This window comes from Danio rerio, chromosome 2, assembly GCF_052040795.2.
Source record: "Danio rerio strain M-AB ecotype USA chromosome 2, GRCz13ab, whole genome shotgun sequence".
Taxonomy (NCBI): domain Eukaryota; kingdom Metazoa; phylum Chordata; class Actinopteri; order Cypriniformes; family Danionidae; genus Danio; species Danio rerio.
The window spans coordinates 30,761,292-30,786,815 of NC_141022.1; the positions used below are offsets into that span (position 1 = coordinate 30,761,292).

General features: G+C 35.3%; 1 protein-coding gene across 2 annotated transcripts in view; it reads left to right on the top strand.

The window, feature by feature from the left end:
* cdh7a (cadherin 7a) overlaps positions 1-21,684 on the top strand; it is a 94,743-nt gene extending 73,059 nt beyond the window's left edge. Inside the window, exons 10-12 of one of the 2 annotated variants that reach the window (XM_087239850.2) lie at positions 1,182-1,299; positions 1,428-1,679; positions 19,867-21,684. In XM_087239850.2, the coding sequence (XP_087095976.1) occupies positions 1,182-1,299; positions 1,428-1,679; positions 19,867-20,375 (879 nt within the window). In that variant the 3' untranslated portion in view covers positions 20,376-21,684. 2 annotated transcript variants of the gene reach the window in all.
* The last annotated feature ends 3,840 nt before the right edge of the window (positions 21,685-25,524 follow it).

The window sequence follows — 25,524 nt, forward strand, 5'->3', positions numbered from 1 at the left end:
TTAGAAATGGATAATTATGCGTAATTGTAGAGTAATGTGTTTCCATATTATTGTTTCCATATTATTCCATATTATACTGTCAAAAACATCAGTTCAATAGACAGACAGACAAACAAACAAACAAACAAACAAACAAACAAACAAACAAACAAACAAACAAACAAACAAATAAATAAATAAATAAATAAATAAATAAATAAATAAATAAACATTTCCCAGAGATGGGTTGCGGCTGGAAGGGCATCCGCTGCATAAAAACGTGCTGGATAAGTTGGCGGTGCATTCTGCTGTGGCGACCCTGGATCAATAAAGGGACTAACCTGAAAAAAAAAAAAATTTGAATGACAAATAAATAAACAAACAAACAAACAAACAAACAAACAAACAAACAAACAAACAAATAAATAAATAAATAAATAAATAAATAAATAAATAAATAAATAAATAAATAAATAAATAAATAAATAAAAAGACAAAATTGGAAAAGAGTTTTTTGGAAATATAAATACCTGTGTTGTACATACACAAATATGAAAAATTGTATTTTGCACATATTGCTATGCTTCATGAAATCTTCCACACCAGTCAGTTATCATTGGTCATTCAGACATTCAAAAAAGGGCTTCCAAATTTTTTTTAAATGTCTTTGGTTTGTCTGCAATCTTATATCTAATCTTTTCCACGTGTAATACATTACAAAACTCCGTAAGCCATGTGTCAAGAGTGATTCAGATTTAATAAATTAATTCACACCAACAAAACTGTAAAAGTCACATATTGAAAGGTATAGAAACTGCTATTTAAAGGAGTTTGTATATTATCGTAGAGTGTACGTTCAGTCAAACAGAAATAATGTTTATATTGTCTTTATTACTCATAATTAATTGGCTTATTTTCTGATTCAACGTACCACTATAGTGTCATGTCTTTAGTTGTCTATTTATAAAGACTTTCTGAGAAAATTAAAAACAATTATCACTTGTTTATCAAAATATCAAGCACTCAATTAATCTAATTAACAAAACATTCAGATTTACTGATATAATCTAAAATAATAATTGTAAAGGTGTGACTAGGGGAGTGTTTTCAGCCAGAAAGCTGCAGATTATTTTGTCTGTAGTAAGGCAGGAACAGGAGTATTCATCTTGCTGTTCTTTACTCCCTCTTGGACGCTGTCTTAGGTCATTGAAACCATAAGTGCTGTGGATAAAGATGAACCACCCAGCGGGCACCGCTTCTTCTTCTCCCTCACCGCAGAGACAGCTGGGAACATGAACTTCACTCTCCGAGACAATAAAGGTATGCAATTTCATTGAGACAGTTTATAGTATCCTTGAAACTCAGCTCCTGTTCTTGTTCATGAAAAAGCTATTCATAATAATTTTTCCTTCTTTTTTTTTACATGATCCTCATCTTTCTGTCTGCAGACAATACTGCTTCTGTTCTGACGAAGCGGAGTGGTTTTCAGAGGAGGGATCAGTCTATGTATCGACTGCCGGTGTTGATAGTGGACAGCGGGACTCCTGCCCTCAGCAGCACTAACACGCTGTCTATTAGAGTGTGTGACTGCGACCCTGATGGGACGCCCCAGTCGTGTGGCACAGAGGCCTTCATGCTGTCAGCAGGACTCAGCACCGGAGCACTCATCGCCATCCTTGCCTGCATCATCACCCTGCTTGGTAGGAAAAACATACCTTTAAACTTCTTGAGCACATACACAAAAATGTCAGGATAGAAATATAATTTTCCTATTTTCTTATAATTGGCCTTGTAATTGATTTTGGGGAAATTTTTTTTATTATTATTATTTTATTATTATTATTATTATTATTTTATTATTATTATTATTAGTCCCTTTATTAATCCGGGGTCGCCACAGCGGAATTAACCGCCATATGATGATGATGATGATGATTATGATTATTATTATTATTTTTTTATTATTATTATTATTATTATTATTAATAATAATAATAATAATAATTAAAACGTATTATATAATTAGCTTTTTAATTGTATCTGAGTTGCCTTTTATGTTTAATTGTTTTTATTTATATATCAACACATTTTGTCAGGGATTTAAATTTAACTAATTGCTTAATTATTTACATTCATTCATTTAACAGACGCATTTATCCAACGCGGCTTAGAAATGAGGATAAAAGTAGCACTTCAAATCAGAGAAAAGAAGTATATAAATGTTACGATAATTCTAAGTTAGTTTATTTATTTTTTTCAAGTCCACAAGCACACTCAGAATTGCACAATGTTTTCCAAGAAGTTTGGGGTTCTTATAAAAAGGTTTCTGCAGTGTTGGGCAGTAGCGTCGCTACAGGTTAATGCTAGCTTAACTACATTTCTTGGTAATGTGGCAGTAGCATGGCTACTTTCTAAATCAAATAGCTTTTTAGTAGCAAAGCTATATTTTTAGTCAAGTAGCGCAGTAGCATCCACACAAGCTACATTTACCATTAGACCGTTAAATAAATAAGTGACAGCACTGATTTTACGGAGCTGTGAGGTCAGTGTCTAGCTGATAGTAAATCCATATGACGGAGAGAAGGATGATTTCTTCTTCTATCTGTTTTACGGTGGTCAACAACAAACTTTTTGTTGGTGCATTACTGCCACCTCTCGCTCTAGTCTGTGACATCACCAACCAATTAGACTAACATGAGAAACTTGTTTGATGGAAAGATGACTGAAGGAGAGGAGTTTATACAGTTTACTATAGTATTTTAAGTGTGTAACACCTGGTTTTATTGGATTTTCTTTTCTTTTTTTTTTTGCTGTTAGATACTTTTATTTGTTTCTGTTTGGAGAATATTATTTGCAGTAAATAAATAAACTGAATAACAGTGCCCTTATATGTTTCATTGACAGTTTTATTTATCACTAAGACAGAACTGACTTGGATTTAAGTTGCTTCGATTTAAAAATGAAAATTGCAAAAATAGCTAAGATGTAGCTAAGCAACTTTTGCCAAGTAGCTTTTAGCTTAGTTTGCTACATTTCCCAGAGGGTAGCTTTTAGTGTAGTTAAGCTACATTTTAAGTAAGGTAGTTAATAGCTTAGCTCATTTCATTTTTCAAGTAGCTTGCCCAACACTGGGTGTCTGGTGCAAATGGAGAGGAAAAGGAGTGTGTCATGTACAAGTGGTTTGAAGAACTCACTCACCTGCATGAAGCACAAAAAGAACTGCACATTGAATTTTTTTTTTCCCAGAAGTATGGAGTGTTGATAAGAAAGTGTCTGGAAAATGAAATGTGGAGAGAATAGAGTGTTCTCTGTGATTAATAGAATATTGAATGATTAATGTTGTATCATAAAATATTAAAAGAATATTAAAATACCATCCCACAATCTAGCAATACAGGCAAAAATTCTACAAAATATGTTGATCCATTTCTTTATAGTAAGTTATGCAAAAGCTTCCATTATAATCTATATGAAGCTGGAAAATATATGTCTTACATTGGTGAACACTTAAAAAAACTCATTTGTGTTTTATACAAACTCAGTGCTTTCAACGGTGACTAATCTAAAACACCTCTGATTGGCTACTGTGATCAAAAGCTCAACAGACTTGTATCTGATTGGTCATTACAAAGTGTATAAAGGCTATCTGATGCAATATGTGCAGATCCTAATGTAATGCTGGAAACGGACATACTTTATTAATTTCCTCATTTCATTTTAATTGTGATTGCCATAATAGTTTGTTTAATAGTTTTTTTTCTTTGCCACAAGCTCTTGTTAATTTTCAACCAGTGAATTTTACACACTGCTGATTTTTGTTGTTTACCTGCTGAACATTTCTAATGAAAACACAGACTATTTGCTGAACCAGTGTCTGGTCAGATCATCGCGCAAATGGCTTTTATGTGAAAAGAGGCAGGGTGAAACTGACTGAAGAGAAGAAAATTGCTTGAGAAACATACATTTTAATAAAATGGGAAAATGTAATCATATACACTTTTGTTAAACATATTTGGTCAGTGAGTGAAAGAGAGGAATGAAATACATGTTGAATTTTAACAAGAGTGCCTTAAGTGAAGTTTTATAAACTAATTTCTAGAGGAGCTTGTTATATAATTGATCATGGCTGGTCTCTCAACTGCAATCGTTGATAAACCAATCAGATTAATCCAAACCTGCAATAAATAGCCAATTTCACCTACTTCCCTCATCTTCGTTTTTGAAGAATCCCCCCATCCACCCCATCTCCCCCTTTTCCTCCTTTACAAGAGGGAGCTTTCGAGAACTACCTGATCTCAGACCCCCTTGACCAGGCAGGAGCCCTGGGCTCAAATATCTTTGAACTCAGAGTTCTCGCCTGAGACAGCCTTTAATTAGCATTTATATGATAAAAAATATGAAGCATATTTAACATTTATAATGCTCAGGAAAGGTAAAATCTAAACCAATTAAGTCATAAAAGATATTAAAATATAAAATAACTTTTTAAAAACTGTAATGATACTGTTGTTACTAGGAATGCTACGATCAATTGGCCGAAGGTATCGGCTGATAATCACATTATGCGCTCTCGGATATTATGCGTAGCCTACAGCAGCCACAACACGTGAAGAGGTAAATGATGCCAGGGGGTGTGAGCGATCGCAACACCTGAAATAAAATATTTACAGATGCGGTGCGACCTGTTTATAGTCTATTGGTGCGACTCACATGAGCGATGGACTCTTTATTGCAAGTGCACCCATTGTATTTCCAGTGTTTTGAGCTGCTGTGACGGGAGTGGAGCTATCACCAATATCATAGTGTCTAAAGCCTATGACATGTTCACACCTAAAAGGTTATGAGACATGTTTAAGGTATTATATGCAGCATCCTTAATTTATTCTCTTAGGTAAGGCAAGATATCTCCTAAGACTCATACTTAGAGGGAAAATGTGCTTAATGCATTATAAAGCTTAAAGCATCAGAATCACTCGGTATTGGACGATCACTATGACAGGGAATCAGTACTCGGTATCGGCTGCAAGTATCCTGATCGGAGCACCCCTAGTTTGTAATTTGTCTAAATATATTAATCTTGATTAAATAAGATAGTTTAAGGAAAGCCTGAGAAAACATGTAACCATTGACTTCCATAGTATTTGTTTTGTATGAAAGTCAATGGTTAAAAACAGCACTAAATAGTGAGTAAATTTTCCTTTTTGGTTGAACTATTCCTTTAAATGCTGGTGTTTTTTAATATATTTATTTAAGACAACAATGAGATAACGACAAGTGTCATTCATCAATAAGGAACATCAGCTCGGTTTGGATTTCATGTTGCCTTCATGAATGCCTCTCCATTTTTATGTAGAGTGCTTTCCAAACGCGGCTTCCAATCAAAGGATATTTGTCCAAATTCTGTTATTGTTTTCCAAGCCATTTTTAAGAGCTCTGTTGCATTTCCACCTCCCCCGTACTGACATTTAGCACACAGTCAGACTGGCATTGCTTTCAAAACGCTGGCACCGCGGCTCTAACAGTTGGGACGTGGCTTGCGCCGAGTGGTCTGCTTGGCCACAATTGACTTGTTTACCCTCTCCAGGGAGGCTGCTGGTCTATATGATTGCTTATTATTTTGCGGCTTATTAGCTGATTGTTTGATGAGTGACCTCCACCCAATATGCACCATTCAGCTGGTCTGATTGGTTGACTGGTGTGTCTTTGTGTTGATTTGTTAACTTGAAGACTGCGCTAAGGGAGTGAATGCAGGCCTGATGGTTTGATTGATTTCTTGATTATGCCATTGATAGGTTGTGTGTCTGGCTGCGCTGGCAAGATCCGTCCATGGACACAGCTCTATTTGTGGACAGATGTTGTCCTTTTTTTTAAATGAAGAGCCTTGTTATTGTGACAAGAAGGGAATTTGTATGTGTACACACATTTCGAGCTGAGCTCTAGTCATTTCCATTGTTTGATTATTCGCTCTTTCTTTTTTTGTTGAGTGCAGAGATGACAAATAAGCAACCAAGAAAGCTCTTTCCGCCTCCTTGGTGCTATTACATCTAAGTGTGAACTAGTTCATTTTCATCTCCATAGAGACGTTACTACTAAACGATAGATCTGAAATAATGCGCCACAGTGAAGCCGAGTGCAATATGCTTCAATTTCATGTTTCCGAAGAATGGGATCATCTCTGCTGTTCTCACACATGACTTGAAGCACATACATAAAATTGCTTCAAAAATAATTTATTTTTCAGTAGAAAATGTCAAACATGGAGAAGCAAAATTGCACGATGCATTAAGACTTGATTTGAGAGTTTATATTTTTATCCTATTGGCAAATTGCTTTTCCAGCTGGTTTTGATTGTAACTCTAACTAAATGTGCGGAGGTTTATGCTTAAAACAAACAAACAAAAAACACTTTATTAGAGGTTGAGGAATGCTTATGTTTCTGATCAAATGTTTGATATGTACAACAAATGTTTGTTTTAGTTAACAAACAAGATGAGTACCCTAAATTATGTTTTGAACTATTTCTGCATTTTAAAACATCAGTGTGTATTTTAAATGGTAACTCTTTTACATAATGTGAGTAAAACTGGGGGCTCTTTTTTAATGATCTAGGTGCAAAGTCTAAAGCGCAGGGCGCAAAAGCATTAAGGGTGTGTCCGAATTTACTTTTGCTATTTTAAGGATGGAAAAGTATGGTTTGCATTGCTGTGCATGGTCTAACAGGGTTGTACTTATTCTCTTAATGAGTTATGGGTGTGTTTTGTGCTTAACGCACATTAAACCAATCAGAGTCTCGTCTCCTATCCTCTTTAAGAGTCAGTTGCATCAGGCCATGGTGCATTTGCTATTTACATGGCGGACTTTGTAAGTGGAAAAACTGAACGCTTCACTAGCGAGAAAAGAGTTAAACAGAGCATCTGCAGCATGAGGATAAAGAATGAGCCTCCTCCATTCGGCCTTTTTACTTTCTTTTTACTTTACTCCTTTACTTTCATGGATAAGGAAACAGTGTTGTACGCACTAATCTCAAGACATCCATCAGACATCCAAAGTTCATTTGTTAAGCTCAAAAATTTGTTTTAAAACTATTTCTAAATTCAGTTTTCATTTCCAGCAAATGAATAAATGAACAATAACAATAAAGTGTGGTTAAAAAAACTGAGTTATATCCAAACACACGTCCTATGCCCCATGTGGTCCAAAACCCGACAGGTGGACAAATCTAAGCTTGTTTTTAATAAAATAAATATAAATATGCATATAATAAAAACCCCTGATAATAATTATGACTACACAAATGCAAATTGTCATGAATAAACTAAAAAAAGCCCTCCGACATGAAAAAGGCATAGAGGCAATGGTTTTTATTTTTTATTTTTTTTTAAAAAGTTATTTTTATAACTCTTTTACCCTTTAATTCTTTTCATTTGTAAAAATATTTGTGCATTGTTGTATATCCTGTGTATTAAGCAATGTACAAGCATTTAAGGCGCAAAACTAAGGCTCTCAGCTTTTCGGCTGGTAAATTGTGCGGTCTATTTTAGTTTGTGGACTCACACCTATGAGTCCACAAAGTGGCACGGATAATTTTGCTATTTTTAACAACCTAGCGCAAATATAGCAATAAATCGCGCCAAACACATCTTTGCATCTTATTGCACTTCTATATGATAGGGCCCACAATGTGACATAGTTATACATGTTCCATTCACTTCTTGTAGTAATTACATTAAATTAATTGTTACATTGAAGTTACATCTAACTTAAAATAATGTCACCTAAAAATAAAGTGTAACCTTTTCATAAAAAAATAAATTAATAATAATAATAATAATATAATTTAATCCATTTCTGGGTATCACTTTATTTGTATGTTCCCTTTTGCACATTTTGTTAGCCATAAGTTATTTTTATTACTTGCCATCTTATTCTTATTAGAGTATTAGCAGACTGTCTTCTCTCTGCTAATACTACACCTACAGACATTATTCTGACTAAATACAGCTTTATAACTATTTACAACTTTGCAAGTACATGTTAACTTAATCTTACCCTAACCTAACAGTTTACTAACACTCTACTGTGAATTAGTTGGCATATTGTTGCAATGTAACATACTGTAATACCAACAAAATGTCATAAAGGCAGCACCAGAAAAGAGTGATACCTATTACTGGGATGACAAACTGAATTTTCAGCGTCATTACTCCTGGTCTCATGCTATCCTTCAAAAATAATTCTAATATGCTGATTTGCTATTCAGAAACTATTCTTATTAATATCAAAGCTAAAAAACAGATGTTCTGCTTAATATTTTTGTGATTCTTTGATAACCAGGAAGCATTCGATCACCTAATTATTAGATTCTGTATGAGATTTTTTGTCATAGTTTAGTTATTTGCATACTGCTTGATTCTAGACCTTTAACTTTTTAACAAGCATTGTAACCACCTGGTCGACCTTTTATTCATAGGCTATCATTATTATTTTAATTGCCTATTACTTTTTATCAGAGTTGTATCAGTATATTATCCAATGCAAGTGTGAGCCAATTTTTTTTTCAAGGAGTTAAACTCAATAATTCAAAACCACTCAGAATGCAAACAGAACCTAATAATTTCAAAGTGGCGATTTATTTGAAATAGAAATCCTTTATAGCATTATAAATGCCTTTACTGTCACTGATCAATTTAATGTATGCTTGCTAAGTAAAAGTATTAAACATTTGAACAGAAGGACATTCTCGGGAATACAAGGAAACCCGTTATTAGCATGATTTTTTTCTTCATTGCTGTCTTTCCTCAGGTTCACTTTGAGGAACCTTTGAGAAATCCCATCTTCAGCACAGCTTGTTGCCCATATGTCTTTGTGTTGATTGTGCGCTGTGTTTAAGTACTTATAATCTGAATGTGAGCTCAAATAACAGCTGTAACCGATGTCAAATAGTCGTTCCTGTGGTTTGCAGTCTCGTGTGAATGCCGGGTTCTCCTTCCTCCAAACTCCACGAGCTGGATTAGACCACTGCGCTCCCTGATCTGAGCATTGCAGTTATTTTTGGCAAAGAGAGTCCGGCCCCAGGGGCTCAAGACTGCTCACTCATGGTTGAGGGGAGGAGGAGACGGAGGAGGATGGCACTGCGGAGGGAAAAGAAGCTGCTTTTTCTGCTTTTATCTTTTTTCGGAGTAATGAATCAACAAGCTCTTTGCCTGCTGTTCCTTTAGTTATCAAAGCAGCGCACAACTAAACATGCCAGGCATTGAATGATACACAAGGACATGTCAGCTTTGAGCCTTTTGTCTTTTTTTATCTAGCAAGTTTCTCCATTAGAGGAATTGTTCACCCAGATATAAAAGTACTGTCATTATTTACACAGCCACATATTGTTCCACCACTTTTTTTTATTTGTGTATGTGTGTTCTGTTGAACACAAATACATTTTAAGAATGTTAACACTGATCTTTTTCATATTCACTCTTATGCTGGGAGCACACCAAACATCAGCACCAAGTCACTTGCTCTAGTTTACTTTTGGGACGTTTTCTGCTCAGGTGAATTTTCCGCTCAGAAAAATTCTTTCCGTTAAGAAAACACAATTTGGTGTCCAGCCAGCATTAAAGATTCAGTATTGGCATCTATGATTCACGATGAAAAGAAATCATAAGAACTATTTATTTGGCTTTAATATTATCTTCCCTAATTAATTGCACAAGAGACACCCTTTTGTTTTTTTTTTGTTTTTTTTTTGTTTTTTTGTCTTTCCATATATTGCTTTCTCCCCAAAGCAAAATAATTGCTTATTAATTTAATTAATTTAATTTAAATTAAAATATTAAATATCCTTCTAACAAAGCTCTACATTTAAAATAGAAATTTAAAAGTTTGCCACATCATATAAAAATATAAACACTTTTTGAGGACATAGAACTTAAATGTTTTATGTGCAATTTTATACCAATCTGTTTGTTAAGCAGTGCAGGACTGAATGACTGAAAAGAAAATTAAGGTAGTTTCTGATGGTTTCACTCATGCGCAAAATAAATAAATAAATAAATAAATAAACAGTTTCATTTACTTCATTGTATCCAAATACTTTATAAATAATATATATATATATATATATATATATATATATATATATATATATATATATATATATATATATATATATATATATATATATATATATATATATATATATTTCAGATAGGCCTTTGTAAAATTTATTTTTTTATAAAAGTATTTATGCTATACTGTTTATACCTAAATTATTATAGCTTTTGTTTGTTTTAATTTATTTTATTTTTTTAATAATATCCAATATTTGTAATTATTTGAATTATTTCAATATAGCTTAGGCAAGTTCTAGATCTATGAAATTGTGTTGAGCCTACAAAAGTGGATACGTAATTTGTAAAGTTTTGTTATTCTGTTATATTTATTCACTGTATAGCCCAACAATTTACTGAAAGTTAATTCTACTCATTTTAAAAGAGTCTTGAACTCAGTGTTAAAGGTAATGAGTTAATTTCCTCATTACTTCTACTTAAATGAAGTAAGTTCACAGTACTCATATAGATTATCGGCTTCCTCAAACAGTCTGAGTTGCCTTATCCTATTGGGTTTACAGTACTCAGTTGGTTTGAGTTCTCTTCATTCATTGGGTTTTACTGTGCTCAAATTGCTTCTTTTACTCAAATTAAGCTCACAGTACTCATTAGGATTAGAATTTTAACTTAATGGGTTTGTTGCAATCAATTTCCTCAAATAGTTACCTTAAATTTAGGTTTTACAGTGTATTTGAAAACAAATATGTATTCATTATCTCCAAAACCCAGCCGCTTATGGCATTGATGGAGCTGTGAATCGAGCACTCTTTTACCCGGTCTCTTTCACACACACGTGCATCTAAATGTGCACGTTTCATGCACAAACACAACTTTTAAATGTGACAAAAACACCAACTAAAAGTTACTGGCAGTTGTGTCTTTAATGTGGTGTCAAGATTTTTATTCATCAAGGAGAATGCAGCAAAGAATTATCACTTATTAAATTAAAACTACTTTATTATTTAATGCAACATCTTTAAATTTAAAAGGTAAACAAAAGCATGATCTTAAGCAAAAAAAAAAAAAAAAACCCTTAGCCTATAAGATGTTTAATGCAATATCTTAAAATGTCCAGTAGCTATGTTTTTTCTTTCCTTGGATTTATTTATTATAAGGATGGAACTTGGGACCTTAGTTGACCAGCAATGGTTTTCGGAAACTCACAGGTTGTTTGATTTTGGGGTGTTCGCTCGCACTGACCCAACAATGGAAAAGCAGTTGTTCTATGCGCCACCTAATAGATATTGCGTAAAGCACAAAATGTTTTTTTTTTTTTAAAGGAAAAGGCGGCCTTTGCTGCTGCAGTATAGCGCGTGACTGCGCATGACAAATTGCAGCACTGACCATGAAAAAACATGCATTTCTGGCCATATTTTTGGCCATATCTGTACCTTCTGATAGAATACATAGATTCCGCATTTTCCAGATCATTTTATATTTACTTACTTATTTTTTTTTTATTTATTTAAAATTTTCCTGTACTTTTTTTGACATTTCCATTTATTCACAAAGGATTCTGTCTTGTTTCATTTCACTAAAAGTGTACGTTGACCAGGCACCATCAAGAAAATGACCAAAAATGTCAACATCTATGCATGATTCTGAAGCCCTTTGCTATATTTTATAGATTAAAATGTTATTATTCTCTTAAAATTCTACCTCCATTGACTTACAGTGTATGGAAAGGAGCACCTTGGATGTACTGCTGTAAATAATTGCACAGGAGAAAAGCACTCATGCAAGTTTAGAAAGGCACAGGGCAAATAAACGATGATAGATTTTCAGCTGAACCCCTCATTCTATGCTTGCCTAGTGTCATTACAACACCTCCGTCAAGCCCAAAACACTGATAAAGGTTCATAAAATATTTGATATGAAGTTCCCAAGCAGCGATAAATTCAGTGCTATTTATCAGTGTTTGCATAAAGTAATCTAAAGGATTTGCAAAGCACATTTCACATGATGACAGCCTCTGTGTCGCTCTAGTTGTTCTAAAGGAAACCTTGTGCTCATTATTCCAGTCTTAGGTGCATGGAGAAATACAGAGAGGTCAGGTAAGCCTGAGGCGCTCTGATACATTCATGTCCACGGGTCACACTCGCAACAGTGACATCATCTTTTCAATCTCTGCTCCAGCGATTGCAGGGCACCTCGTCTTTCCCTATGGCCTCCGACGGTCCAAGTGGACGGCAGTCAGTAATACTTATGAGGGCCCTTAAGGCGATCTAGTGTGGTCTTGCGTCAGCCTGGAATATATCACATTTTATTTCGCAGATAATGTTACTACTGTGAAAACAGAGGGACAGACAGGTGTCATAAAGCACAAACAACTTGTGTTGGGCAACGGCATAAATGTCAACAGCCAGATAGATCCGCATATCGCCAGTATATCTTGATTAGTCTTCACTGCCCTGGGCTATTGGCAATGGTTGAGATATGTGGAGGGAACGCATGAGAGACGGAGAGGGAGGGAGCGAGCCAAAGAGAATGAAGGGCAGAGCATAATCTAGCAGTCGCTGCCTCGTTTTTAAGAGGTCGATGAGAACGAGGCCCCCACAAAATATCCCACTTGTTGTTTAATTGATTCTGGATGACGGATTGTTTTCTCAATCCAATTACTGCAAATTGAGGATAATGTTAAATTGATCTGCTGCTCCCGTTGAACATCCATCTTGTGTCAAAACTGCAGAGAGGGTAAATCAAGCCTTAAAGTGGGCGCAGTCTGTAACAGTTAAGACTTAAGACTGCGTTAGGATTATATATAAGTCATGGTAATCACATAACTGCGGCTTCAAAAATCATATCTTGCACTTTTTTTTACAAATAAAAATAACTACTTATATGCCTATAAAAAGTTAATATTAGTTTGTAATACTTGGAAAAACTTGTTTTCAAAAATCGATTTCATTTAATTAAACTATTAGAATTACCATATTTTATCCATAACCTACTAAATAACAATTAGTAGTTAATAGTAACATTGTTAGCATGTTAATAATAAACAATAATAATTAACCTTTCAAATTTTTTTAGACTTGTCACAATCGCCAGAGATCCAGACTTCATTGGGATCAGAGATCATTGGGAATTATTCACTTTCACTCAGGACTACAAATCTGTCAACATAAGGACTACAAATCCTGTCATTCACCACACACTTACACCTGTTCCGGTTTTCCTGCTGATTGCTAACACACAGCTAAAGCTGTTCAGAACTGATTACATGTACTTTATAAGCAGCACAGACACACACACTAGTTGCTGAGTCTTGTTTAACTGTACTGTGACATTACGACGCCTTTCCCTTGCCTTGCTTTGACCATTGCTTTGTTTTGTTTGTTTACGTTGCTTGCTGTCTGTACTGACCATTCGCCTGTTTAATGACCACGACTTTGGGTTTCCTGTATACATCAGTTTGACCATTCTTGAATAAACCCTGCATTTGGATCTGCACCTCCGTTGTCAGCGTCCCATGTCATTACATGACCCCTGGGGTGATTGCGTTTTAATAAATACACAGCAGTAGCGTCAGATGCAGCAGATTGATTTTATGGCACCAGGTCAAACTTTCTGACATCTTTACTGCACTCATGTACATTAAACATAAACACAAGCCACAACTGAACAAGGAGATCTTTGAGAACAAGGAGAACAAGGTGTTTTCCAAAATAAATGACGAACAAAGTTGGGCCTACTGGTATATGTGCACAGTTTATATATTTATAACCATATGTATATATGTATGTATATATATATATGTATATATGTATGTATGTATGTATATATATGTATATATATATATATATATATACATACATACATATATGTATTTTTTTTATTTATTATATATATATATATATATATATATATATATATATATATATATATATATATATATATATATATATATATATATATATATATATATATATATATATATATTGGGGGTCGCAAGTCTGGTAAGCGGGCTGAAAGTTGGTAGCGGGCTGAAAATTTTGGGAACCCCTATGATAAATGACTAAATGTAGAGAATTTGAGCTTATTATTATTTGCTGTTTTATTCTAGTAAAATCTGTCAACACTATAAGTCAATATATAAATCCTCTTTTTGTGTTTTTTCTTTTACCGCACATAGAGAAAGAGAGTTTACTTACTGTACACACTGCTTAAAATCCCTTTTTCAAGTGCTGTTGTCAATCCAGTAAATTAATTTAGCTGTAAGGTGAACATTTTATTATATATTTTTCACTATTCTGCAAAAAAAACTTTCTTTGTGTTTTGTTTCAGAGAATCACCACTCAGGTTTGAGTAAATAATGGCACCATTTTCTCATTCCTTCATTTTCAGCTTTGTAGCATTTTCTTTGTTGGCACCCAATAATGCTGTCGCTCTTGAATTTAAGGTCGATATTGGCTCTGCTTTTGTTTACATCATGGTGTCTGTTTATATATATGTGTGTGTGTGTGATTATGACTCCACACGTGCAGCCTCTGCCTCGCCAGCCCACTCGCCCAGCTTGTCTGCCCCTGCGAACGACACTAGGCCTGAGGATGAAGTATGAGACTTTGGCACCATATTTCACACTCGCTGTGGCAGGCCTGAAGGATGGATCATTAGACGTTTGCCTCCCTTTTCCCTCCACTCTATCTTTCTCTCTCTCACTTCAGCCTGCTCCCATTTACACCTCCTCTTTCTCTCTCCCTACTTTATCTGCTCCCTTCCCTCCCCCTCGAGTTGGGTATTGGCAGCCGAATACACATATGCGCTATCTACACTAAAAGAGAGAGAGAGATATAGACTCCCGTGGGAGGACTGTGTTGTGGCTGTACTGTAAGATCCCTCGCATTCATGGGTCTGAGAGCGCTAACACGGAGGATTGGTTTTCGGATTCCACACAGCACAAAAAATGGATTTATTTCACTTTTTTTGGGGCGCATGTGTCTTGTTATGTTATTTATTTCTCGCTACGCATTTTCCTTTTCTCTTTTTTTATATATTGACTCACTCTGTTTCACGCCATCTTTTTCTGTGCATTATTTGATCCCTGACTTGAATCGCTAAGACGTTCGACTTTTGTGCAACGGTGCAGTCTTGCCTTCCGTTGATAGTTTTGATGTGCCGTATACAGGGGTCTGCGCTTTCAGGGCAGGGTGATATTTTCTGACTGACACATAATCCAGTCTTATTTTGCACGTACAGTAGGCATATGCTGCACTCATTAAAAGGATTTAACGCTGGCCTTTCCCGAATAAGCAGCTTGGGTTGGAGAAAGAGGGAAGCAAGTGGCTGTTAAAGCCTCATATTTACAGCATACATCCTGCCCTAAATCTGGCTCGTGGTGCATCTGCGTGTTTATCTCTGTCTGTTTGCATATGTTCACACATGACGGAGCTAAGTGTGAGAAGACAAAAAGTGCCGAGCATGTGTGGGTCCGTACAGTTAATAACAGTTGTAAACAAACACCAAGGATGAGATTAAATCACACTGTAGTGCTCTTTAAACACCTCGGATGATGAAACACCTCCTGTTCAGGATTTGTCAGCGACGTTATTAAAATCACTACAGCCCAATCTGATGAACTTATTGATAGAACTAATGTACCAGATCTGGCCTAATTGAACCGCAGAAGATAATTCGGCTTATCTTTCACGTTGTACCTTAAAGTGGTGGGGCCTTGAGGCTGAATCGTTCTCGACGGTGTGAAAGAGCGAGAGAGTAATATTTTGGCCTGGTGTCATAAATATTGTCGAGATACAGTCACGGTCGAGCTTTATCTGATTTTACACCTCTTATGTCTTTGCTTATCTTGCACGGGAGGTAAATGGACTGCTTGAGATGTGCAAGCGTGTGTGTGTTAAGGCTCTGGTGCCTCTAAATCTTTCCTGGTGCTTGATTTTTTCTTGGAATTGTTGTTTACGGTGGCAAGGGCATGAATCTGTAATGAAGCAATTTATTAAACACTCTACTCTCGTATAAAAAGGGTTTCTTGTTCATATTGTTAGCAAATTGTTTAATCGTAATGACTATTTGCACAAGTTGTAAACAGCACTGTGCAGCTATTTTCACCCCAACGGTCTGGTGGAAACAGACAGAACTAGGAATAAATGCACTTAAGATGTCAGAGGAGTGGTTGGGAATGTTGTTTTCTCTTTTATTTTCTTTCCCGGCTGAAGCTCAAATCTGACTTGTGATTCCACCTCCCCACTCATCTCACCTCACCTTGTCTCCACTCTTATGATTAAAAATGTAAATTATTTAAATAAATGCTAAATCATGTTACTCTTATTATACAAAGTTGAATAGTAGTAGCTATAAGTAGGGCCAGACGGAATCTGCAGACATTTTTTGCTATTTCTGCACAGAATTTTGGTAAAAATCTGCTAATTTATTTGGAATTATATTGGGAGTATCATAACTAAAACCTCAATATATGAAATAAAAAGTAATACCTTTTTACTATGTATTTAATTTTTACAAAGCAAATCTCTCATATAATAAAAGTAAAATAAATATTACTTTAAAAACTGCTGTGTACATAAATCATATGAATATTTTCATATTAGTCAAAAATATTACTAAAATTAAATTAAAAACTGAATGAATATGAATTTACAGTACATTTACAGTACATAATCAAATTAACAGAATCAATGATGGGATTCGGCTAAAATAATGGCTAAAAATCTGTTGACTTTTGTGGAATTCTGTGCGTGCAGATTCCATGTGGGTCTAGCTATAAGATATAATACAAAATATAATGCAAAAATATACAGAATAGTATGTAATTATAGAGTTGTTAAGTGAACAATATCTTGCACGACATGTAAAGGTACTTGTATAGCCTGTCTTATGTGTATAGTTAAGTATCTTATAGTATATGATAGTTATGCATAGGTTTTTAAAATAGCTCTTATGTCCAGCGTTGTGTTTGTATTTATGATTAATTTATGTAGCACTGTTGTCTTGCGAGACGTGACATTTCGTTCCTCTGTATGTCCACACATATAGCGGGATGACAAAGAAGCTCGACTTGACTAAATTATATATGTACATATGAAGGGTTCAGATGCAAAAACCTCTAAATGGCGTCTGAAATCTTCTTCTAAAATAAGCATTATTATCAGGGTCTTGTGTGTAGGTTCACTAATATCACTTTTATGGAAAATAATAAGGTCTGTTTTATAGACTTTAAAGTTAAATAGCTTAGTATATACAAAGGAGGCTGAGAAAAATTTTCATTTTTGGTGGAAATTACAGATGGCACTTAGAGGTTTTTGCATCTGAACTTTTCATATTAATTTTGTATACATGATTGTACGATGGCCAAGAGAGCTCAACATTCGGCCATTTAAAAAAACACATACAATTCCAAAAAACACCAGTGATCTTTATCGGTTTGACAGCGCACGTGTTGCAAATCCTCGCAATGCAAACAAATTAATAAAATGTACTGCGTTTCTCACAACACTTTCAAATAGAACGGACCTTGAAATGTGACTGATCTGACGGAAATAGAAGGGGACCTTGAAATGTGACTGATCTGGCTATTTGGGTCTTGGTTATTTAGGCTAATTAAATACAAAAGACAAAGGAATTAGGATGTTAAAATAAACAAACAAAAAACTCACCTTTCAAAGATCACCTACAACTTCACTGAGCAACAGTCACGACACAATAAACACTTTGCAGCATCGGCTGTCACGTTTTTATGTCCCCTTGAAATATTTTTGTTGTGTTAGTTTTTATTTGCAGGTGTTGTGTGAAAATGCTGCATGTTTTCCTAAATATTTGAGGTTTGTGAGAAAACGCAGCGCATTATATTAATTTGTTTGCATTGTGGGAAAATGCAGCACATTTTTTATGTGTTTGCATTATGATTTGCAGCATGTGTGCTGATTAAGATCTTTTTTTTTTAATTTGCTGTTGTTTTTTGTAATTGCTTGTATTTTCTTATATAAGCTCTCTTGGCTATTGTATGATTGTGGGTTTCCAACAAAGTACAAGCAATAGTTTAAATGTTAAAAAAGATTTTTCTCTCACGATCATCAAGACATCTTTATTTCACCAAAACAACAGAAAAAAAGAAAAATAGCGGGCATAAATGCTTTTCTATTTTAATTTGTTAAAATGTCATTTTTAAGAGTTCACACATAGATATTGCTTGATAAAAATAGCAGGTTTGGCATACTGTCCCAGGAGAGAACCCTGAGCTCAGAGATAATTGAGCCCGTCTTCCGCCTGGTCAGTTAGCATGTAAGGGGGTCTGAGATCAGGTAGTTCTCAAAAGCTGGAAAAGGAGGCAAAGGGGGAGATGTGGTGGATGCGGGGATTTTTCAAAAATCACTGATAAGGGAGTAATATTAGACGGGCTATTTATAGTTCGTTTGGATTAATCAAACTGGCATTACTAAAATGATTATGGATGGGAAACCAGCCACGATCAATCATACCATGTGCTCCTCTCGAAATTAATTTGTGAAACTTCCCTTTTTTTTTTTTTTTTGCTTTATAAACAAGAACCAGCAAGTACAGTGTTTTTATACAACGAAATCACCTTACATTCCTTAACAAGAAGAATTAAATGAGAAATTAAATTTAATTTAAAAAAAGAGTAGAGGGTAGTTAATTATCAAATTACATATAAATATATTACACACATTTTTTCCAATTTTAGTTATTAACAAGAGTTATTAAATGCACTTTTACTTCAGAACATGCATATATACAAACCATTTTTATGCAAACATATTAAAGGAGGAGCATATATTAATTGTTATAATTGCTTTTACTAATTTTAGACTTCAAAATCACTTTTATATACATTTGAATCTCTTTTTCTAGCACCATGAAGAGAAGTTTGCTTTTGTCAAACTTGGATTAATGTATGTGAAATGTACATAATAATAAAATAAAGTTTATAATAAAAGCATAAAATAAAAAAGCAAAAAATAAAGCATCTTTTAAAGAGCAATCCTTATAATAACCTAAAACCACATGTTTATAAGATAAGGAAAATTATTTTAAAATATTATGAGCAATAAATGATTCAACATTAATCCAAAAAAGTTAAGAATATTGGCAACACCAAAATAAATGTGAAATAGTTTCATTAAAGCTTTCAAAAAAACAATATTCTAACTCAATATCAGTTTAAAACTTTTGTGGAAATATTTTTTTGTGGGATGAACTCTGTGAATTAATTCAAACAATATTTTAGCCTTAGTATTAGGCTTAAATCCAGAGAAACAGCTAAAACCAACTGAGGTCTGTTTAGGTCTGGGAGGACAAACAGAAAGTGCTGATGTACACTGCTTCTGTGCAGCATATGTATGCTGTACAAGCAGGTATTGCCCCCGTTAGTATAATAAATTCCTGTAATGAAATAGGAATTTAGTATCTTGCAATAAATTCTGTAAATGTAAATAATGTTATTTCATTATCAATTAATTGATTCACTAATATTTGTTCATTGTTAAACCTATTGAGAAAGAATAGTGAAAACTACATGTATTTTAGTAATAGCAAAGCTTATTTCTCAGCAGTCAATACTCTAGTCTTTAGTTTCTCATCATTTTAGAGTTTAAAGTTACAAGATACAGAGTTTGATATATTTATGGAAACCATTTTGCATTTGGTCATTATTTATTTAAAACAGACATCCTGTTGAGATTATAAATGTATTCACTGTTTGTTTGTCTCCTGTTTAATAAAAAGTATGAACTTAAAAAAAAAAAAGTTTTGCTCATCCTAGCACCATATGTTTATTCTGTCTTGTTATTTGCAGTTCTGGTGCTGCTGATCGTGACAATGAGGAGGAGGAAGAAGGAACCTCTGATCCTGGATGAAGACCGGGACGTGCGGGAGAACATTGTGCGCTACGACGACGAAGGCGGGGGCGAGGAAGACACAGAGGCCTTTGACATGGTGGCTCTGCGAAATCTCAATGTAGTGCGGGACAGCAAAGCCCGACGAGACGTCACCCCAGAGGTGCCTACCCTTTACTGCTCCCGGCCTCCCCCTTACAAAATCACCCCAGACAACGGGATCTTCAGGGAGTTTATATGGGACCGCCTGAAGGACGCTGACGTGGATCCTTCCGCACCGCCTTACGACTCCCTGCAGACGTACGCTTTCGAGGGCAGCGGCTCGGTGGCCGAGTCCCTCAGCTCCCTGGACTCCCTGAGCACAGACTCAGAGCAGAACTATGACTATTTGAGCGACTGGGGGCCTCGATTCAGGAAGCTAGCTGACCTGTACGGCCACGGAGACAGCAGCAATATATTCTCCTCCTAGCTGGGATTACAATTCTGCCAAGGTCTGCTCAATCAAGGACATAATGGAAATGAACAATGATCAAGAGAATACCACTGACTCACTGATGCTTGACAGAAGAGGGGAGCAAAAAAAAAAAAGGGAACATTAAATGCACATAGTATGGGAGATATATCTGCAGAGAGCAGCAGTTTTGATAAAGAATAGACGGAGGAGATCGGAGTCAGAAGCACTTCTATTTAAATTGCAGTTAGACGCCAAGTGTGGACTTGTGTGGGGTGTGGTTTTAAGGGTCTGAAGAGCGATGTTCAGGCCCAAGAGAATAATGGACGGTGGGATGCTGGGCCACGTGAGCGGGTCCCAGGAATACCAATTGTTTCGACGAGACATTTGAAGCGATCTCCCCATGGTTATAAATGAGAACAGTGCCATCCGGCTGGCCATACAGCAGCAATGCTCGAAAGATCAATGTTTCTGTTCTATCAGATGTTTCTATGACTCAAAGGAAATCAATACGAATTCAGCAAGCGAGAACACCGATATATTATTTTTTTTCGAAAGCATTGGCTAGTGAGGAACTGCAACTGTTGCTTTGTAAAATATCCTTTATGCATAGCTTCACATCTTAGTTCGGTGCAGAAAATATGGGCCAAGGCGCTTAGCTATCACAACTTCTGAAGTATCCTGCAGTTACGCCGACCAAAATACAAGTCACACTCGTAGTGAATAGACTTTGATGTATCGAGCAGGACAGGCCGGAGTGGATTTAATCATTGAAAATGTATAGTACTTGCCTTTCAGTTGAAGCTGTCAACCTGAGTTATTTTGAGATGTTATTTTGTAAGTTTGTAGAGAGAACCCTTATGACAGCGAGCGTTTGAAGGGGAGTCTTTTGTATTAAGCCTATTCCTCTCTCCAAAACCTCAGCCTCAGCGGAGAAGCTCAAAGCGCCGAAATGTTTTTGTAGTGCTCAATGCTGTCCCGTGTACAGTTTTTTTGCTTTTCTTTTCTTTTCGCAGTGGTCCTTGCTGAGTATCTTGTGAGAGCTGTTTGTTTTAAAGCAGGCCTGTTGTCGATATGAGTCTGGTAATGGGGAAAAAAGAATGTAAAGACATTATCCTAAACAATATCCGGAGACGTGTGGATAACATACGGACAACGCAGACCTTACTACTACTACAGTATATTCAATGTTAGCTGTTGTCCGACAGGTTATTATCATGATTTTTGAATTGTAACGAAATGAAATGACAGTAACACATGCTCAATTCTGAAGCTGGAAAGACATTTTGTACAGGTTTTTGTAATAAAGCACACGAATTGCAGCACACAGCGTGGCCATTATTTGACTGCTTTCATTCATTCAAACTGGGGCTGCACGATATTTCATTTCAGCATCGATACAGCAACATGCAAATCTGCACATCGCAGGATCTCCAGTGTCAAATTGAGGTTATAATTAAACAGGATCCACAGTTGCAACATTAACTCGAATAGTGTTAAATATTGTTATCTGGATGTGTTTTTAAAGAGGAAGTGAAGCACTTGGTCAAGTTTACATTATTTTTTACATTGATTTGCACTTTAATGAAAACATTAAACAAACTCGATTAATGTAACCATTTAGAAGAAAACAGCATGTTTTACTACAGCTTTCAACGCAAGGGTGCTGCCATCTTGGAATGTCAATGTGTCTGACGTGACAGGGTTAGTTCCGTTCCCTCAGCTGAACAGTTACAGTGGAAATAATGTGCTTCGTCCAAATTCATATACTATCTGTCCTAAATAGAATTTGAAAATAGAATTAGTATGTCCCAAATCATAGTTTGTTAAAAAAAAGTTGCTGGATGGTTTACTATTTCTGGTAAAAATTTCAAGTGTAGAACCGTCCATACTCTAATCGATAATATTGCTCACAGTACATTGTGTAAATAAACTACAAACATGGTGGATGCGCGAGACCAACCGTTAAGTAGAGAGGCTTTGGTAAAGATGTTTGTGTGCCCATAAATTAATGTCTATCCAACTGGATAATATTTAAATCGCGTTTTCTGTGTTATATTTCATCTGCAACAACAATACTGACTTTATATATAGACATATTTGGACATTAATGCCTGAATGCAAAATTATCCAAAGACCTGAGTAAATTTCTCTGCATTACAAGACTTGTAAATGGGAGATTAACCTGTTGCTGCTTCTCCATTAAGGTAGTACATTAAATATGAAAGAAATGTGAATGATGTGTGGATGATTGACAGGGCTCATAACTAAGCAACATAACAATCTGTTAACGAGGTCGTAGTATGTCCCAAAGTTTGCATACTCCTCTGTTACACACAAAAGTACACATATGCATTATGTCAAGGCATATTCTCTTATCAAGTCGATTAACTCAATCGCTCAAGATGTATGAAGGATGTAAATTTATTCATCACAGACAATCATTCTATTATCCAATCAGCTCAAGACCAAACCCCTATAAATAGCCAAACACGTCATATCTCTGTTTCTCTGACTTCAGCATCCATCCACCACCCCAACTCCACACTATTAAACTTCACCATGGGTTCCACGTCGACAACTTCACACATTGGGTTAAATTAGGCTTTCTAGTGTCCGTGTTCAGTCTATGACTTCCACTTTATCTGTTTATCTGAGGGAGTGGAAGTAACCCCATGACGTCAGACACAGCCATATTATAAGATGGCAGCGCCCTTGCACGAAAATGCAAAAAGAAAATGCTTATTTTCTGCTAAATGGTTACATTAATTGAGTTTGTTATATATTTTTTCATTAAAGTGAAAAATAGATGTCAAAATAATGTAAACTGGACTGAGTGCTTCACTTTCTCTTTAAGGCCTGTCAAACCATTTGGGTTCTGGAAACTCTACATTTTGCCACTTTGTATAAATAATTAGACACAATTATTATTTTTTTTTTTGTGTGTAGACTTTGCAGTGTTTTTTTTTTTTTTTTTACATTTGGCTATTTAATGTCTGTACTCAAAAAAAAAAAAAAAAAGTATCTTTCGTCCATCATTTAGTGTGGTTTAATTTATTAAATGTTTTATGTTTTGTATAATTTTTCATATTTTATGCAGATGGATTCTCCTACACACTCTTTTCAATCAATGTAACATGATGAATGCTTTCCAAAAAGATTTACTTACGTAATATTGTGAAATTATATTCATATCGCAATATATATAGTGAAAATATCACAATGTCAGCTCTACGGTGCATATTTTGATCCAGAGATCTACTGGCTGCTTTTGTTTGTGGAACAGGGAGATTTGCTAACAGAAATGATGTGTAATCAAGGCTAGCGGAGAGAGCCAACGGGGCCTTGAGTTTGATGAATGACACAAAGCTTGTCAGAGCATTTAAAAGGCTTCAGCTAAATTAGCCTCCGAAAAAGGAGATTGATGATTCAGTTAGTGAACACAAGCATACATCCAGAAATACGATCTTGCGTCTGAGCTGGTGCGACGACACACAAGCTTAGCCCATAAATTGTCTCACTCTGGCTAGTTAGATCCCTCCAGTGATGGAGTTCAAACTGAGCCTATAGTCTCGCTGTTGGAATCGAACACAGCTTGACGTGTTAGAATGGCAGTCCTTCCACGAACGCCTGTTGCAGCCTGGCCTGCGCTATCGCAGTGTGAGATAGCTGTGATCTGTTCTGAGTCATGAAACATGTTCCATTTTGGTTTCTTCCCCAACAAATTCTGGCACCCGGATGGAGGCTGTAAACTGTTTTTTTCTGAAGGCATAAACGTTTGGAGATTGAATCTCAATGCCCAAACAATGTCTGCTTTCAAATAGCTGCAAAGGCTCAGTATGTTAAATATATGGCTTGTTGACGGAATGTTGCATTTTCATAGTCAAACATTGCATAGTTGCTAAAAGATTTAGACATTTGTGTTACGACCCTGGTCTAGGGGTCAAGGACAAAATATAAAAAACACTATACAAATAAAAGTCACCTTGAAGAACCCTTGGAGTCGGGTTCATTAGTTTGTCTTCTTTTTTTTTCTTCTTTTTTTTTAAACACCCAAAATGTGAAGCTAAATACGTTGGAAAGGACCCACAGAAACAATTAAAATAAACAAAAACATATCCCCTACCTAAAAACCCAAATTAAACTAAATACACTTAATAAAATGACTGAAATAAAAATACAAAAGCTACTCCTACCTTCTTGACTATATTTAAAAACAAGAGAAAATATTTGCAGAAAAGAAAAGTGTGGCATCTAACCCCAACTGTTTCTCAGTAAAGTCTAGACAGGATACGCGGCCAGCTGGAAGTGTGATTTGCTCATCAAAATAGCAGCATTTTTTATGACGCTGTATAACAATAATGAATATTTTTACAGTCCTGTGATGGCTGGGTTTAGGGTTAGGGTTGGGGTGGACATTTAAAAAAAAAAAGTTCAATCAGCAGACCAATGTCAGGCCCGGATTCCTTTGACATTCCATTGATGTGGAGGAGAACCTGTGGCCAAATCCACAAGACCGGACTGATGAAAACACAGACCCCAAAATAGAAATCTGATGTAAGGAAATATATGCAAATTACATACACTAGTTACTGTGACACTAGTTTATTTATAAAAAAAAAAAAAAAAAAAAAAATATATATATATATATATATATATATATATATATATATATATATATATATATATATATATATATATATATATATATATATATATATATATATAGGTTTCCATATAAAATGTAAACAGAAATCCAAATAACAAGTAATTTGCATATGTTGCCATATCATGCCATATATCTGCTTTTCATATGGGGTCGTGCAGTGAAAAGTCCTTTTGTTAACTTTACTATTCTGTTTATTTAATTATTTTATTTTTATTATTTTAACAGTAAACCTACATTATGATTGAATGAATAAACACTTTAGTTGAGTGATTCCACTGTCCCTCTACACTTCCCTGTCATATTGACATATACCCCAACATCATGGGGATGTTGGATTTGTTTAGACAAAGGCAATGTTCAATGTCCAAACTAAAATCAACCTAAAATCAACCAAATATCAATGTCTAATCGAGTTACACCTTGATGTTGTGTGGATGTTACCACTGTGACATCTATCAGACGTTGGATTCATTTTCCAACACAACCTAATATCAACCA